Below are 18712 nucleotides of genomic sequence, written 5' to 3' on the forward strand. Positions count from 1 at the left end.
GCCAAAACATTTTTATTCATCATTCTACGGGCCTTCTTTTAAAGAAGTTCATTTCCTTTATACTTGCTTTTAACTGCATGCTGTTTGGAGATCAGTTCATTCACTACTCATTTAACTATTTGCTGAAACAGGGTAGCCAAAATCTGGATTTCACTGTATTATGCATTATAGAGAACAGAGTAAACATAGTTTTTCTTATTTTAAGAGACAATGTGGCAGATCTATTGTATACAAATACATGATTATTAAATAAACTTACATTAAAAAAATCCAGAGAGGCACAAAGTGCTTTTTTTTTTTTTTAAATACTTCAGTTCACAACTGGTTGGAGACTGGGAAATAGGTTACACTTTTACTGTGTATTTGTATGCCGTCCCACCTTTTAAAAAATAAAAACAGCGATGGATCCTTCTTATGGATGAACACGACATTACAGAATCTTTCCATTCAACTTTTATTCATGCTTTAACATAGTATATTTAACCCCCATACACAGCTTAGATAAATACACTTCAAATACAAAACAATTACCTTCTTGGAAAAGTCCTTTGCGTGTGAACGGGTTTTAGTGTGTTTGTAATAAAAGGGGTGAGGGCAGAAACAGTAGAAATAAAGCAAATGTTGCAAGGTTTTGGTCCAGAATTCCCAGGCTCCCAGGCATACCGTGTCCTTCTCACATCTGCTGTTGTCGTGTGCAGAGAACACTTTTGGTCTGGACCAAATGTCTGACGTAGAGCAGATGTTCTGATATGGAATCAGGATTTGGCAATCATACTACATCAACTACATCAGTACCCCTCACATAGCTGATGCCTACGGAATACAATAGTAGAAGAAGTGGCACAGGTGTAAACATCAGTACAGAGTCAGACCTACAGCAGACTGATGGGTGTACTACAGCTGAGTTTAGAGTGAAGAGTCAACACTGTGCTTCTGAAAGTGTGATAACATCAGTCTTTATCTCCCAACACTCCTGCAAAAACACACCAACTCTCTCTAGAACAGCAAGTCACAGTTCTAGCAACCTGCTTTCTGGTAGTTTAGCGTTTCCGCTGCTGCACCGCAGAACTACTCTGCTGCAAAGGCACTGCTTTAGCTGATAATCCATCAATCAGTAAGGCACAACATTATTATTGTTTTTTAAGGCACTTTGATCCCAATGGCATTTTTAACTCATGTCATCCAAAACCAATAAGGCTGTCGCCCCCTAGTGGCAATACCCGAACTAACATTAAAACAGTTCGTGAAGTAAATATAAAACAGACTGTTACACAGTTGATACAAAACAGCAGCCCTGCTGATATACTCGTAATAAAAACATTAAAGAGATACAAACAAGCCGAATAATAGTGTTTGCAGGATGAGTGAAAGCATAATGCTCCGAGTTTATTGGTCTTTGCAACCGGAATCCATCCGGCCTCCCATCTCTTCTTACATGAATCCCGAGCTGGAGAGAAAAACAAACACTTCAGCAATGAGGAAAAGCCAAGCAAAACAAAACACGGAAATCTGAAAGCATCCCTGACTGCAACTTCACAACAGCTGGACTCCAAGAGCCAGTGTACATTCACTCAACACTGCAGAGGCTAATAACCCTGTGCAATTTATTCATTCTGGCATCTCTGTGTTCTGTCTCTGTCCAACATTAGGCTCTTGGCTTTGCTGGCCCAAAAATCCGGCCAATGAACGTCATTACAAGCTCATGACCCATAACGTCAACCTGGAGCAGCTGCACACAGATGGAGACATCAATAAACAAAGCAAAGTACTGCTTCTATGAATTTCTCGGATAATAATAGTAGGACTCTCACCAACTGCTAATGCCAGGTTCATACTACACGACTTTTAGAGTCATCAGGCCGTTGTACTCTTTATACTACACAACCTGTTGTATATCGGGATTCGGGAACCAGAGACACAGGGTCACAAATTACAAGATCTTTCACCAGTATGCTCTTCAAAAACACATTTCGTGGTCATGGCTGTAACTAGTCGCTGCACTAACTTCCAGTCACAACACTTTTCACACTACCGGATTCAGAGTCGCTGACGGGTCCAGCTATTAAACCTGTGTCGGGGGCTTGCAAGGCATTAGCGATCACTCATCGAGCTCCCAGATTGCATCTTTCAGGAGCTCACACAGTGACTGAGCCAGTGCCAAGAGAACGGCGATTTGCCTCCGACCTGAGGCTTTTCTCAGTAATAATAAACAAATCAAGGCAGAATTGGTGTAGTGTGAACCTGGCAATAGGCACTAGAATGACATGCCTGGCGTCAGCAATTTGCTAACAGTAGATAGTCATCTACTGAACATGGACATAAGTACATAGCTAAAACTAGCATCAACCACTTTCAAATCATACAGTGCGCGACCACTAGAACCACAAACCAGCACATTTAAGATGACTCAACAACTTGGTAACTGGTTTGACGCAAGCACGTGATGATTCAGGCATTTAGCTTGCTTGATGCTAACTGGTAAGCTTCTATTACATACATTAGCATTTTAAAAAATTCCACCTTTTAAGTAGTTAAGAGAATGAGTGCTGCTTACTTCTTGCGATCCTTGTCCTTCTTAATGTTAGAGTTGGAGCTTAAGGACTGGCCCTGCAGGAGCTCAGCAGCAGCCTTCTTCTTGCTGAAGGAGTTCATCTCATCCTCCAGAGACTTCCTCTTCTCATCCAGCTTACTTTTCTCATCCGCATGCAAGCGTTTAAGCTGCTCAAACTTGCCCTGCAGCTGTGCACAGACACATACAGAACTGTTTACAGGTTTTTCCCTTTTTATTTATGGGCGATATGTTTATTTTATGTCCACAGGTTATACATTCGTTTAAAGAAATAAACTATTATTTTGTAATATAGTATGTCTTGTATGTCTAAAATGAGTTTACTACTTTGACCTTGTGCCCAACACAGACTTTTAAACTTTTTTGTTCCACAATTAAAAGCTATCAATTTATTTAAAATAAAATTACAATGTGGTTAAAAAAAAAGTACTTAAAATATTATTTTTGCTAAAATCGATATAAAATTTACACATTTCTTAACAATATATTCCAGTCCAACATTGCCATTATTACAGCAACAGCATGTATTTATTTATTTATTTATTTTTAAAGGCAACACTTGTGTCAACCATTAAAATGCCAGTATGTCATTATAGAGTATATTTCATTAAAAAATAAACTAAAAACATTATTTGTATGTATTTAAAGTCATCTAATACTTCCTGTTCAGTAGAGTTAGGAAATCCATGATCAGTATTATTCCTAACAAAAATGAAATTGCTGTCATTACTGCAAAACATCATGACCAACACAAAACCAGTTGTGATGATAATGGCAACTGGCGATGTTAATGTTTTTCAGTTTCACAATGAGTGTCTTTTGACTGTTTAGAAATGAAAGTTAAATTTATTAATTCCTTAATTTATTTTATTTTATTTACTGTTTTTTAATAGGCCATAAGACATCAGTAGAGAGCTCTAGAGAATACAGAAATTGGAATTACCTGGATTACTGCACTATGCCATTTAGCAAATAAATATAAAATACTTGAGTTAAAATAAGTTGAGTCTTGGTCTTCTTTGTCTCTACATATAAAAGGTTATTGCTAACTGTATATTTTAGAAAGAATCACCCTTATACATGTGATATTTGCATCGTAAAATGCTATCTACTGTTTTGTGGTTTAAATGTAGTCTGACACTAAAGACAAGGTGCACTCTTATTTTTCCATGACCTGATCAAACATTAAACCCTGTGCATGTATTCAGTCATTTAATGTGTTTAATCTTTAATCTGTTTATGGCAGTGTAAGAACAGAGACGCGTCATTTAATCCACTATTTAATCTGCCTGAATCAGTGTGAATAACTGTGAAAACACTCCCTCATGCTTTTCCTCCAGAGTATATCTTTCATCTCTCTGTGTAAGCGTGTAAGGACGGGTACCTCTCGCTCAGCCTCCTTCAGTTCGGCCTCTTTCTCTTTAACACGCTGCACAAACATCTGCCTCATCTCCTCCTCTCTCCGCTGCAGCTCCAGCAGAAACTCCTGACGCTTCGCCTCATACGTCTCCTGCAAGCTGAAGGGATTCGCGGAGTTACTTAGATTATATTAGACTGGTAGATGCATTCATCATATGCACAAAAAGAAGCCTAAACTAAAGAGAACTACTTAAAGGAAAATTGTACATAGGACAGCTGCATGGCGGTTCGGCTGATATTTTCAGCCAATATTAAGATGTATGGACATTTCAGCAGGAATTTAAAACAATAGCATCCCGACAATTACATATAGGAATATATATCATTTGAACAACCATCAAAAATACAGCAGTGACGTTTTTCAAATGTTGGTAAGAACAACACTGCAGACTGCAGGTCTGGCTGCAGACTTCTCTGTGCACTCCAGCCACTGTATAGATTCATTGTTCATATACATACAATTAAAAGGTGTTTATTTACTCAGTAAAATACTAATATTAAATAAATACAGACAACTTTCATCCAAAAAGTCATCTCCCATCACATCTCCAAAGCTCTCTTCATTGAGTCTAATATCAATATAATAATTAATATAATAGATTAACATCTAGAGTGCTCAACAAGTCAACACCTGGTTTGGTATATCAGTGCTTATTGATGGTAAATCAGGTGAGCTGCTGATGGAATTGAACACATCCACACTGTGTTGGCTGATGGAGGGGCATCCAGGAGAAACCTGGAACCAAGCTTTGTCCTTCAAACTAGCTCAGAATATCTGAACTACTTTCTTTAAAATTAGCGGTTCTTGTTATTTTTAACTGTATTTATCTTTACCTGCTTCTGTTCAACACTGTTCAACCTCTCACTGTCTCTACCTGACTGGCTTGCTCTCAGGGTCTGTGTCCTTGAAGCCCATCTCCTCCAGTTTGCAGCGCCTGTAGAGCTCGTAGTGGCGTGTGTGCGTTTGCTCCCGCAGGTCCTCCATGTTCACGCAGATCAGCATCTCCCGCAGCTTCACGAAGTCACAGTGGTTCTCGTTCTCCACTTAAGCACACAAACACACACAAAGCTGCCTCAGCAAACCTATGAGGACATACTCCACTAACCTTTATGCACATGAAGGCAAATCTACAGACAACGCATACCTTGAACCACACCCCAGGGGTACTGACGTGCTTTCACCATCTTATTGCCGATCTTTACCTCCTCTGTACTGCCTACCACTGCAAATGGCAGATGGCCCTGAGAACAGCAAAACACACACAGTCTATATAACCATATAATCATGTAAGTAGACCTAAACTCGCCAACCATGCATGCAATAATGGGTCGTCTTGCTTAAATTCACGGTGGGGGGGTTGACATTCTTGTGTTCAGAGCCTTCCATTTAAAGCCTAAAGTATCTCCAAAGAGGGTTAAACCATCAGTCAGGTTTAAGATAAAGGTAATTTACCTACAACACTGTGTCTAATACATTCTTATGCAGAAGGTTCCAAAATAAGGACCGACAGATTCACAGAGACTTGGATGCAGAACATAGATGAAGATGCCATTAGGTAAATTAGATATTTTAAGGTTAGGCGGTAGAGCTAATCTTACATATACTCACATTCATTGCAGTGTTGATCTTGGAAACCGTCTCATCATCAGTGGGGAACTGATAAATCTGCACTCCGTTACTGACCAGCTCACTCATGATTTTAATCTTAAACTTGTGCAGTTCACTCTTAGAAATGGTGTCCGCTTTGGCGATGACTGGGATTATGTTCACCTTTAAGAGCAGAAATAAATACACAAACAAATAAACAAAAACAAAACACATGCATATAGAAACCATCTAAGACAGTAAGTGAATAGAGTAGAATTTTCTGTATATGATGTATGACACATCATTAAGCCATTTTCACACAAGACATCTGCAGTTTGCATCACCTTGGGGATGGACCAAGAACCTAGATATGGTCACTTCATGTGTCTTAAATATCAGGATAAGATCTGAATCAGGCTACGCTGCATAGAACTGCAAGTGTAAACGCAAAGGAGGTGCAAACTTTAGGAGGTGGTCTGAGACGTGGCCTGAGACGCATTTGAGCCACGTTATAGCAGTGTAAACGCATTCATCTTTTCAAGAGAGATTCAACAACCAAAACTCTTCCCAGTAAAACTAAAACACCAGTAATAATGGCCACACAATGAGCAAATTTGCATAGTCCATCCCACACAGCAACATAATTGCAGTCTGACAAACCAGAGATGCAATCGACTGCACATGTGGCTAAAATCTTCTTAGGATACAATCCAGAGACCAGTCACTTAAAGTGAACAGGTGTAAACACAATCTTTTACAATTTTATCATTATTACATACTCAAAAATGAGTTTAATTATTTAATATTACCAATTAGTATGCAACTGGGACGCACCCTTTGTCACCAAACAGTTGTCTATTTTGGTGCTAAATGTTAGCCAGTCACAGACAATAAAAACACAAAGTAAATAAGCAGGTGGGGGGGGAAAAATGCCAACGTTAGCATGTTCTCTGTTTTGGGTCTTCAGAGCTTGGCCACTCCTTTCAAAGGTCAGCAGAGCCAGCATATTAAAATTCAGAGCTCTCAGTCTCAAGGAAATACGCAAAATAAGTAAAGTCAGTTCGACAGCACTTTGCCACTATACTATGTTAATGTTCATGTAATATTTATAATACAAGTATATTTTTGGCTTAATAGTTATACAATGACAGTCGTCTTGCTTTCACTTAAGTACAGTATCTCAGAACTCTTTCCTAACCTGTAGAAATAAAAGACCGAACAGTTAAACCCTGGTTATCCATAGTACTCACTGTACTACATAACTTAAAACTGATGCATTAAATTAAGACATTTCTAAAAAATAATAATAATAATAAAATAAAAAAACATTCAGTCTCCACAGTGTTTTTTATTTTTTGTTCTATTACTTGAGTTTCACCATCAGCTTCTCCTTCCCATCCTCTATTCTGTCCTAACCACATGCGTTTCATGAAACAGAAACGTGCTCTCCAGCTTCTCTAAGAGAAACTGTGAACCACAAGACCAAGACTTGCTCAGCCGGCTGCCGTGCCCTAAGCCGGAGTGCTTGGGGTGAGAGGAGGCGACAACTATTTCAGGCCTGTTCAGTCCTGCTGCCAATGCTTCTGACGAAAAAAATATAAAAAACTCCCACTGAGCTCAAACCATGAAACCAGACAAACACACCCACACCAGGAATACACTGAGGGCCTTACAAACTAGCACCACCAACACACAAATATGGCCAGAACATCAACTACAAAACAGACCCTCCATGATGCATATAAAAGCCAGCACTGCATTTTTTAGACTGGTCTAGCAACATTGTAAAATGACTATATGGCCTTTGTGAGGGCTTAACTCTGAGAGGGAAGTTAGGTCCAGCTGCAGTGGCCATCTCCATGGTACTTAGCAAATGTCTTAGTGAACCTTCAGGAAAGTAGTTAAATAGTGGTGGAAAACTGTTTTTAGGTAGAAGGCACATTCACATTAGGGAGCTGGAGAAATCCAAAGCTGCAATTTCTTTTAAAACACTGTATGAACGCACTCGTATACCTCTTTACTAGAAGTTGTACTGACCTTGATTGTAGTGTCTATTTAAGGTATTTTCACATAAGAGATTTGAAAGTGATCCAAATCTGATTTTAATGTGACACTGGAGAGATGTTTTCACAGTTTGCACCTCTTTTATTATAAAACAACACGTCTGTGTTAGTCTAATGTGTCCTGCTGATATTTTATGCTCGTATTAAGGGACAATTTAGTAAGGTTAAGCCTAACGCCAAGACACGAAATGGATCATTACTGATAGTGCTCAACATGATCTGTTCTTCATAAATCCATTTAGAGCTAATTCTCTTTCTTAACCTTCTCCGAGTGAAGACTGACTGCTGGGGTCCCCTTTACATGAGTCAGACCAGCTGCCCACCTATCTACATGGACTCCTAACTATCTGCCACTGTTATTATTATTACCACCATTACTCTCATTACGCTTACCCTCACTAATATAAGTTATGTTAACAAGGACGGTACAGTGACTTATCAATAGTTCGGAAATAGTTTTGACCAGAGGGAAAACTTGTTCACTGGGGATCTTTTCTGGGTTTTTTTGTATTTTTATGTTGTTAATCTCTTGTCCTTTTACTGATTACATAAAGCTGCTCTGTGAAAACGGCAGTTGTAAAAAATAAAATACATTTGACTGGATTATTCTTTTCCCATGCTTCTTTATACATGTATTCCCGCCTCCCCCCACACTGCCTGGCTCACTTCTGTTTACCATCACAACAGTCCCGCACGCAACCAAAAAGACAGCCATAAGATCTCAGTTTTGGCAACGTGGGTCTTTTTTAGGGCAGATGTGCTTTAAACTAACGACAGATATGAATCGCTTGCATGCAAGAAAGTAAACTAGCGTCTAAGCAGAAAAGTCAAATTGAGCCAAAAATTCAGCCGTAGAGCTTGTTTTATAAACACAGCTTTAGTACTATTCATGCAGAAACATGTATAGAAACAGCTGCCAAGTAAATGTTCAAAATGAGCCAACTGATTTAAACCCAGATCTACTTTTCTCTACTTTTTTTTTGGGCTATGTTCACATTACACACCTTAAACGTTCAACATTTAAGCCCAGCCAAAAATTCTACCCTGACCGCCTATCTGCGTCATGAATGTGGAAGCACTTATATGCACACATTTGATCATGTTAGTCTTTGTTACGGTCACATGTGGTCAAATGTAGTCTTGTCTAAAAGTGGTTCAAATCTGACATCGAAAAGAAAATCCAGTTTGTATTTACAATTATGAAATAAATCCTTTAATCTGAACGCAGACTAATTCACTTGTCACTCCGAGTTGTACTGACCTTACTGTCCAGTTTCTTCATGGTGACGAGGTCGAGGGATTTCAGCGAGTGGCCAGAGGGAGCTATGAAATACAAGCAGGCATGGATGCGCGAGTCGTGATAGTTATGCAGCGAGCGCTTGATCTTCAGCTCCTCTTGCAAGTAGGACTCAAACTGGGTGTCAATGTAATCCACCACATGCTGGTAGCTGGACAACAATTTTTCAGATCAGCAATTAGACACGTCTTAAATGTCCGGAATTTTAACTACAACCTCTCTGAATTTTAGCACTGAAATAGTTTAAATTCTGACTATAGGTTTGACCTTTTCCTCTAACATGACTACTGATTTGGGCCCTAGCAGACATTCTCCTTACCTCTCCTGTTTGTTCATCTGGTCTCCGAAGCCCACCGTGTTAACGATGGTGAGCTTGAGGCGCACGTTGCTCTCCTGCAAGTCGTACGTCTGGGCACGTAGCTTGACACGTGGCTCAAAGTGAGATGACTCAAAGTTCTCGAAGTTAGTGTTGAACAGTGTGTCCATCAAAGTGGACTTTCCTATACCCGTTTCGCCTACGGAAAAGAGCGTTGGTTAATGTGTTGAATGGCAAAAGTACCTGTACCAGTTAAACTGCAATGAAAAATAAAATAAATAGTACATTAATATAGTCACCTATGCATAGGATGTTGAAGCAAAAGCCCTGATTGGTCGATTTATTGACCAGCTGGTCTGGCAAGCTGTCGAAGCCGACATGACCAGACAAAGACAGAGGTCGCGCATTTCTTTCCTGCTAAAAAAGAAAAAGAAAAAGAAAGAAAAACTGACTTCCCCCAGTCAAAATCAAGGGTCCTATGCCTGTAAGTGTGTTAATACGCCATTATGAAGGAACCTAGAATTATCAGAAAGTATCTATCAAAGGATGGGATACATCACGCAGCAAATAAACGGGTGGTGTGTTAAAAGCAGGAAAAATGGGCAAGCCTAAGAATTTGAGCCACTTTGACAAGAAGCAGATAGTAGACGACTGGCTAGACGACTGGATTAGACTCCAAAATCTCTAAAATGTCAGGCAGGTCTTGTTCAGCTGGTATGCAGTGGTCAGTACCTACCAAAAGTACTCTAAAAGAGACAAGCTGTAAACTGACAACAGGGTCATGGGCACCTAAGGCTCACTGATGCTCATGGCTCCACCTTACAGGATATTCTGCTAATGTCTTAGTGCCAGATACCACAAGAGGTCCTTAGAGGTCCATGCACTGAATGGTCAGATCTATTGTGCTGGCACAAGGGGGGGGGGGGGGGGCACTCAATATTGTGCAGGTGGTGCAACAAGCAATTGCCTGTCTTTGCTGTTCGTTTAAATTATGATTCCTAAAAATCTGAAGCTGGTTTCTTTCCCATATGCAGAAGCAAGCTGAGGCACCATTACAGCACTGGGATGGAAATGTATATTAGATGCATTTACACTGGTACAAAATGTAGACCATCTCCTGAAATGGATTGACTGATCATATTTAAATCTGTTCACACAATGACAAACAATCCTGATACTCAAGACAAACATCCAGGTGTAAACAAAGCCAGAGTGTGAATGGGTCTGTAAGTTCCACCAAACTTTCATAACTACAATATCTCCGTTACAGAGATAACAGTACAGTATTGGAACAAATGCTCACCCAGGAAATATTCCTGTGGGAACGAGAAACAAATTGTGTGTTAATTCCATAAAACCGGAAAGGGCTTTTCTGGCCTAACCAATCATCTCCTCCTCCTTTGCTTACTTAAGCATGCCAAAGCCACTGCTGCAGTATTTCTTAAGCTCTGGGTCATGACCATTCAAGGCATCGGGAGGACACTGGGCCATGCATGGACAACCTCATGTTTATCACTGGTTTCCTGGGACATGCTGCATACTTTGGGCTAAAATTAGGGAAAGGGGTAAGTTAAGAGTAGGTTAAGCTGCAAACATCCTTAATACATACAATCATATTTCAGTGTGTTGAACTGATGCTCTGGAGACCCTCTCAGGCCTCAACAGGGCCAGTGAAACAAAAATAAGGTTCAGACATCTACACTTGTCTGAATTATAAGATCATTGACAGTTCAGCGCCTGCAGTGGTACATCGTGCAAGCATAAAATGGGCCATTTCTATTTAACCTTTTGTAATTTTATCTTATTTTCATTTCTGTTTTTAATGACCTCTTTTATTACTATGGAAACTATTACTACTGGAAACCAAAATATGGTGACCCTAGCAATTATTACCCTGACATAAACCTCATACATCAATGGCCATGGGACAGGGGGCATACATCAGACCAAACTTAGTGATCAGTCCAGGAGGACTACGTTAATTTACTGATCTGGGACATCTGCAGCAGTAGGAGCAGGAGCAGAATTAGATCATGCAACATGACAATGACTGTCTCGTCAACAGGAACCCAGGTTGCGCAAAGCAAGCTGATCATGATGATGAATCAGTCTACACCTACATACAGCTTCAATATGTGCCACATAACAACTGACCAGGACTTAAGCTAGTTACCAGTTTGTTAATGACCTAGATAACGTTAATTCTTGTTAGCTAGCTAGCACTCAGAGCTAGCTAGTTTGAATGAACTATGACTAACAAGCACAAACAGACCTTTGTTTTATGACTGTAAAAATGGCTAAAATGATGTGTTTGCAGGTTTTTAACAAGAACCCACACCGGACTAAGCTGCATGACATGTAGCCAGTATGCTAGCTAACGTTAATTCATTACAGACAGTGAAACTTAGTCAGTGGCTAAGCTAACTAGCTAGCCAGCTAGTTCAGCGAGCTAAACCAACTTCAACCGAGCAAAGGCACCGTCGAAATAACAAAATGCTTACCCCCTGTCGAGCTACATCAGACGACGCCATACTGGGTAGTAAATAAAGCACTTATACTCGGGTTTTGTGGCGTTTTCGACTAAAGACCGAGAGTAAGGCGGAGGAACCGTCCGAAAAAGTTTGGAGAGACGATTGGAATGCGAAGGAGCGCATCACTGCACGGCGCCGAGGGGAGGACATCATTGTTTGGGTGGAAATAATTAAAAAAAATACGCTAATAATCAGCAAATATTATTAATATTTTGATATAAATATTGTTAAAAATTCCTCCAAATAAAATACGATATCCTCTGTAACCTAAATCCCGCGCTGGCTTTTACGATTTACGAAGAACACCCCCACCGTGGAAGAAGTGGTATGACCCAGAAACTGCCGTTCATCTCGGTTCAAATGGAACGGCCGTTACATTCAAACGAGCGGCGGTTAGAGCCACAATGGCGGGCGGAGGGCTGCAGTTGCACACTGGGGCTGGGTAGGGTGGCTGAGCGGCAGACGGGGGTGTGGTTTGTTGGATGAAGACGTGGTGGTGCTCCGCTTGCTGGCAGTGCTGAATATTACCAGCGTCCTAACGGGATGAACGGACGGTGTGTGGACATAATAATAGCCCAGGCGTCGCGTCGAGCGAGAAACGACGGCCATACGATGAAGGCTGAGGTGGGGGAAGCGCGCTCCCGCTAGAAGGCGTGCGGGCTGGGCAGGCTGGGCAGGCTGGGCGGGCTGGGCTTAAGTCCGATGGCGAGCGAATGCAGCCAAGCAGCGGTTCTAGGTTTCCTAACGGAGAGGGGTGGGAGGGTGAGGAACGGGGATTTGATAGAACACTTTCGACCAACCATCCCGACCGAGCCGGGCCCGAAAGCAGCGGCCAAGGAGGCGTTGAAGAGGTACGTGGACACGGTGGCCGTGGTGAAAGTGGGGGAGAATGGGGAGAAATATGTGTGCCTGAAGAAGAAGTTCAGAGGAGGGCTCGGTGGAGGAGGAGACCGTGATGGCCGTCAGCAGGACGGTGCGGAAAGCACGGGGGAACCGGGGCAGGGGCACGGCGCCGTTACGCGCGCTGTTACGCGCCCTACGGGAGCTGTGTCTCCAGAAAGGAGCGAAGACGGAGCTGCAAAACAAGAAATTGCACCTGGCCCGACTTGCCCAACTGCTGGCCAGGGTGTGCCGGGAAACACCTCGCCTCCAGGAGAGGAGCAGCCTGGAGCGGAGATGGGCAATCGGTACACGACAAGACAAGAGTCTGACCAAGGATTTAGAAGACTTGAGGATATCCCAGAGATCACAGTGGTGGCAGAGGTGTCTCCATTGCATGTGAGTGACCGGACTGGAGGAGCGAGTTTGGGGAGTAGGTCTGATCCGACTGTCGCAGATGGGTTGGAGAGTAGGCCGGACCAGGCAGGTCAGAATGATCAGAATGAGCCTGACCTGCAGGAGGGTACCTCCCCGGGGGGTACCCGTGCTCAGGCTGCCCCACAGGACCTGCAGAGCGAGTCTGATCAGAAAGTATCCCAGTGGCTCAGGCGCAAGCAGTCTGGAGGGTCCCAGCGTGGAGACCCGTCCACAGACGAGGGGCCAGGCAGTGACATTAACACCCCGAAGGGCAGCCGGAAGAACTTCCTCGAGCACATGATGTCCAGTTCGCCGCAAGTCCGGCGCAGCATAGCGCTGAGGAGCTCTGTCTATCTGAGGTGCAAAGAGTCCTCTGCCAAGAACGACGGCGGCGATGCCACATCCCTGCACTCCTCCACCATGTACGACGAGGGCGCCCCAGTAGCCCTGGAGCCTCTGGAGCACGAGTGGATGATGTGTGCTAGCGACGGTGAGTGGGAGAGCCTACAGCGGCTGCTGGCCACCGACCCGGGGCTTGTGTGCAAGAAGGACTTTGTGACAGGCTTTACGTGCCTGCACTGGGCCGCCAAGCTGGGCAAAGTGGAGTTGCTGGCACTCCTCGTGAGCTTCGCCACCCAGCGGGGTGTCCCAGTGGACGTGAATGCGCGCTCCAGTGCTGGCTACACGCCGCTGCACCTGGCGGCAATGCACAACCACATGGAGGTGGTGAAGCTGCTGGTGGGCGCCTACGATGCCGACGTCGAGGTGCGCGACTACAGTGGCAAGAAAGCCAGCCAGTACCTGAAGGGCGAGGTGGCGCAAGATGTTCTAGACATAGTTGGCGCTGACACTGATGCTGACGTCCAGTGTACCGATGGTGGAGAAGTCAGCGGGTGGAGGCTGTCCAGGGTCCTCCAGGCCAACCTCAGGCCGCTGAAGCTGCTGAACCACAGCGCCAGCGAGGATGACGTGAGCACGGTGGGCGAGAACGCAGGGCTTGGGAGGGACAAAGTGCTGCGAAGGAAGACGTCCCTGCGAGGGCTCAGGCCCAGGCTCAGCAAGATCCGAACAAGGACACAGATCGTGCACAGCACGTCTCTGTCTGGGCACTTTGAGAAGGAGGCAGTGGAAACCTCCGGCTCATTTAAGTCCAGGCCTAAGTCCAATCTCTTTGGGTAACTGTGGATATGGAGATATCCGATCAGGTCCACAGTTCCACCGATTTTTCAAAAACATGCATAATTTAATTGTTAAGATAAGGTAAACATTCAGTCGTTCAGTGTGGTTTGATGTAAAATGCTTCATTCGAGATAGACTAAAGCTCTGAGAAGGTTGTGGTGGGCTTAATCATATTGATAAGATACTTGCATGGTGGAGGGATACACGCAAGGCATTGTACAGCAAAATAGTGCCTACAGAAAGCGTATGTTTCAGATTTCAGACATTACTTTAACCCAAAAAACACCATCTAGATATGTAGGATCACTGGTCATTGTGGATAGCAAATTAAAAGGCTATATTTGCACAGTGGTCGGCATTGCAACCCCTGGTCCCATTAACCACCGTTCTAAAGAAATCTGAATAAGTAATTTTCTCAGAAATTCAAAACTTTACATCAAACCAATCGGAGTGACTTTGTTTACACTTCAACCACTGAATTATCCAGCAGTTTTGAACAATCGGTGAAATCCCCCTTTAAAGGAACGGTCAGCGAAGCTAAATAACGGAAACCATTATCAGTCTAGAAAGCTAACGTTGCTAACAACAAGTGATAATCCACCAGTTATCATATTATGCAAATGACATCATGCTAATTGATGCCTACTTCCACTTTGCTATCCATGTTAGCATGTTTCATCTCCTCTAAGGGCTGAATGTGAATTAAGCCTAGCCTTGGATTAAGCCTACTCTGCACTGCCATTATAAAAAACTAAAGGTTTAATCCGGGAGTGGGAACCCATCCCTGAAGGGTGGAGGCTAGCAACATACCAGCATTTACATTAGCGTTACAGTAGCACGGGCCTGAGTGTTAAGGTCGCTGATATCAGTGGCAGCCAATCACACGTCACAATACAGAATCCTATTGATTTGAACGCAGGTTTATTGTGGTAATAGAGGCTTTAATATTTAATATTCATGCCGTGCCACATCACTTCACACAAATCCCTTTACATCTACTTTGGGAATTGGCCTGTCGGCTCTGTTGACTCTCCGTTGAGTCGTTTGAGACTTGGCTTACTAAGCACACCTTTGGCACTGTGCCGTGCTCTCGCTGCCAGCAGTCCGACACTCACGCTAGGACTTAATCTGCGAGTGGACGCAGGCCTGTGTGTAGAAAAGCAGCTGGCCTGTTCCCCTATTGTACGGCAGTCTCTTTTGAACATGATACGCGAGTTTAGCCGTGACCCTGTAGTGTGCTGTGGCACTAATTCCCTCTCTAATATTTATTATTTCCTGTTGTTACAGTGAAGCAAACTCAGTGTGAGACTAAGCTCTTATTCTCCACTGATTGGGATTTTTCTTTCTTTGCACTTTTCAGACAGAGCACTAATTGCTAACTAACCCTTGGGAATTGACATTAGGCTGGACTGTAATGCACTAGTCGTAGTTGGTGAGAAGGCGCGGGTGTGCTGCATTGCTAAACGCTGCTGGCATGTCTGCGTCACTGTGGTTGCACCTCGGCAGGCTTCAGCACGCTGCGTCTCAACGCAGAGAGCGGCCTGTGATCCTGCTGCTTCACAGACGGCTGCTTGAGCCTGGATCTGGAGTCTACAGTTAGTTCAGTGTCTCCCACACTCACTTAATCTCTCTCTCTCTCTCTCTCTCTTTCTCTCTCTCTCTCTCTCTCTCTCTCTCTGTGTTCACTGATTTAACTCTCTCTCCCCTCAATCTCTCCATCATGCCTCTCTCTTTTTCTCTCTCTTATACTCACTGTCTTTCTGCTCTCTCATGCTCTCTCTCTCTCTCTTTCTCTCTCTCTCTCTCTCTCTCTCTCTCTGTGTTTGCTTTTTCCATAATTTCTGTTTCTCTCCCTTTGCTGTCTCTCTCTGCCTATTTGTCACCACCATTTCTCTCTCTCTCTCTCTCTCTCTCTCTCTCTCTCTCTCTCTCTCTCTCTCTCTCTCTCTCTCTCTCTCTCTTTCTCTCACCCTCTCTCCCTCTCTCTCCTAATGTCTCTTCCTCTCACTTGTTTTCTCTGGCTCTCTCTTTCCCTCTCTCTCTCTCTCTCTCTCTCTCTCTCTCTCTCTCTCTCCCTCTCTCCCAATGTCTCTTCCTCTCACTTGTTTTCTCTGGCTCTCTCTTTCCCTCTCTTTCCCTCTCTCTCTTTCTCTCTCTCTCTCTTAGGCTGCTAGCGTTGGTTTGACTTCACCAGATTTAAGTTTTAGGGTCTTCCTGGATTTGTAAACTGGCATCTGCATACATAACTGTGTGTGTGTGTGTGTGTGTGTGTGTGTGTGTGTGTCTGTTAATGAATGTCCTCAGTCATCTGTCAAGGTCTCTGCTGACCTAACGTTGGATGTAATGATTGTCATCAGACTGTGATGACCTGCTGCTCACTTTTCCTTTGTTGGTTTATTATCACATGAGGGTCAGAGCGCTATCAGCTCTACCAGCGCTGTGCAGCCTGCTGATGCTCAGCCGGACTACGTCACAGCTGGTGGTGGTGGTTTGGTGGTGGTGGTGGTGGTGTAGACGGAGCAGAGTAGTTTGGTTTCTGTATAAGCGTCTCTTGGCTCATGTGAGCTACCACCACGCATGGTTTTGCAATGTGAGTTCTGAACATGTGGAAATGATCTGACGCAGGACCAGCACTGTTGGAACCTGTCCTTTTCTCACACATTCCAGGAACAGATTCAGCACTACTTTCTGATTCTCTTCCACAGAAAAGCAGCAGAAATCAGTAAATGATGTTTCGTAAGGCAGTAAATTGTGCTCCAGTATGATCCTTTTTTGTCTTCCTGACAGGTTTGATCCTTTAGTCGTGAAGTGACTGGGTCAGATTTAGAGCTGGGCAATATGACAATACTAATACAATATGCTTTTATGAGTGTATCATGGATATCGTCAGTTCTTAAAGAGCACTGATTATCTGCATGTTTCATTACAGAGAGTGTGTCTTATTTCATTTTTTATTTGATATTTTGAGTATTTTTTTTAAATTACGCTGTTGGTGCATTTTGTTTACATGACCAAATATTGTGATAAATATCGTATTTCATAAAAATGTCTTTAAATATTGTGATATACAATTTTTCCATATCGCCCAGCTCTAGTCAGACGCGTCGTGATGAGGTTTTAGTGAAGTTTAGGCAGGTATTCGTCTCTGTCGCAGAAGTCTGGTGTTTGTCTCGTGTTTAGTTTCTGTGTTGTTGAATTTGTGAGTATCTCCGACATGCTAATAGATTGTTTCTTGTCAGACTGTTTTCAGCTCATTTCTGGAGCAAAAGTCACCTCCTTTGATATGGAAGAGTAAACATTTTGCATACCCACGTGTGTTCTGTGCTGGTACATGCTGATATGGCACTGTGCGGCCTCGAGGAGAGCAGCAGACCACGTTATCAGAGCAAATGCCACAGTGGCTGATGTATTATTAAAGTGGAAGTTCACCAGTTGTTCTTAATGACTAAATAATTAAACAGTTAAGATGGGAACAAAGTCCTTTAGAGGGATTTGGTATAAAACGATTCTGTCAGGAGAAACTTCTACCAAATCAGAATTGGTCACAGTGGTGGTGATGGGAACCAGACGTCCAAAAAATGTAATGCCTCTTACCGTTAACCTTTCTACCTGTTACAGAAAGATATCACACATTTAATGGTACAATTACTTTGCTTGCTGCCTGAGAAATAGGTTTACAATTAGTTTAATACTTTTGTAATTATATTTTCTTTTGTTAAATAACATTTATATTTATACAAGAGCTACGTACCACTATAAAAGCAAAATATTTGTTTTTAGAATTGGATTTACCAGCATGTTCTGTTTTTAATGTTTATAATTTTATATATAAAACTCATGTAGGCTTACAGGTCAGTTTGGATTATAAATAAAATTGTTATATTTGTATATTTTAAATATTTTATTACGTTACACCAACCAATTCCCATCACCACACATACCAAGCTATTCTCTCTGCAATAAATCATTATATTCTTGCTCTCTCTCCACTTGAAACATTCGTGATGACTTTGTTTATGCATCAGCAACTGAATTATTGGTGGAATTCCCCTTGAAGCTCTTCTCTGACAATTTTGGTGGTTATTTTCTGGATTCCTCAAGGCAAGACACAAGATATTTTCCTATTTCAATACCAAAGCTAATGGTTATTTTGGACCTACCAGACTACAGATCTCCAGTTCACATTCTAACGCTACATTGCAAAAGGGCTAAAAAGACTTTGTATCCATTTACATACAGGTTTATTTGTTTTGTGGAGAGTTTTATTGATCTTTTATAGCAGTCAGCTGTGCTCACGTCAGTGTTTGGTACGATCAAAGTTTTAACTTTAGTCCATTTAGAGACATCATGTCTGGGTCATGGTTGTTTATAATATTTATTAGATGAAAATATGTGTAATTGAGACGTGTCCTGAACCTTTATGTGAAAATAAAAGGTTTTCGTATATTGCTTGA

At 42.6% G+C, this 18712-nt stretch overlaps 2 protein-coding genes across 3 annotated transcripts; one reads left to right on the forward strand and one right to left on the reverse strand.

Moving 5' to 3' along the window:
• Positions 1-440: 440 nt before the first annotated feature.
• On the reverse strand, positions 441-11875 carry LOC140559844 (septin-10-like). Of its 2 annotated transcripts, none has more exons than XM_072683528.1 (10): positions 11754-11875; positions 9552-9666; positions 9256-9451; positions 8901-9087; positions 5598-5759; positions 5134-5230; positions 4864-5032; positions 3954-4086; positions 2555-2739; positions 441-1447 (listed from the first exon to the last, which is right to left on the reverse strand). In XM_072683528.1, the coding sequence occupies exons 1-10, from the start codon at positions 11781-11783 to the stop codon at positions 1432-1434; spliced, it is 1290 nt and encodes a 429-aa protein (XP_072539629.1). In that variant the 5' UTR covers positions 11784-11875; the 3' UTR covers positions 441-1431. The 2 variants fall into 2 exon arrangements, with proteins under 2 accessions (XP_072539629.1, XP_072539628.1); XM_072683527.1 differs by having other exon boundaries at positions 9552-9669.
• A 399-nt stretch (positions 11876-12274) lies between these two features.
• On the forward strand, positions 12275-18712 carry sowahcb (sosondowah ankyrin repeat domain family Cb). Its single transcript, XM_072683529.1, has one exon. It carries the CDS (start codon positions 12486-12488, stop codon positions 14256-14258), a length of 1773 nt encoding a protein of 590 aa, XP_072539630.1. The 5' UTR covers positions 12275-12485; the 3' UTR covers positions 14259-18712.

The sequence above is a fragment of the Salminus brasiliensis genome, chromosome 7 (genome assembly GCF_030463535.1).
Source record: "Salminus brasiliensis chromosome 7, fSalBra1.hap2, whole genome shotgun sequence".
Lineage (NCBI taxonomy): Eukaryota > Metazoa > Chordata > Actinopteri > Characiformes > Bryconidae > Salminus > Salminus brasiliensis.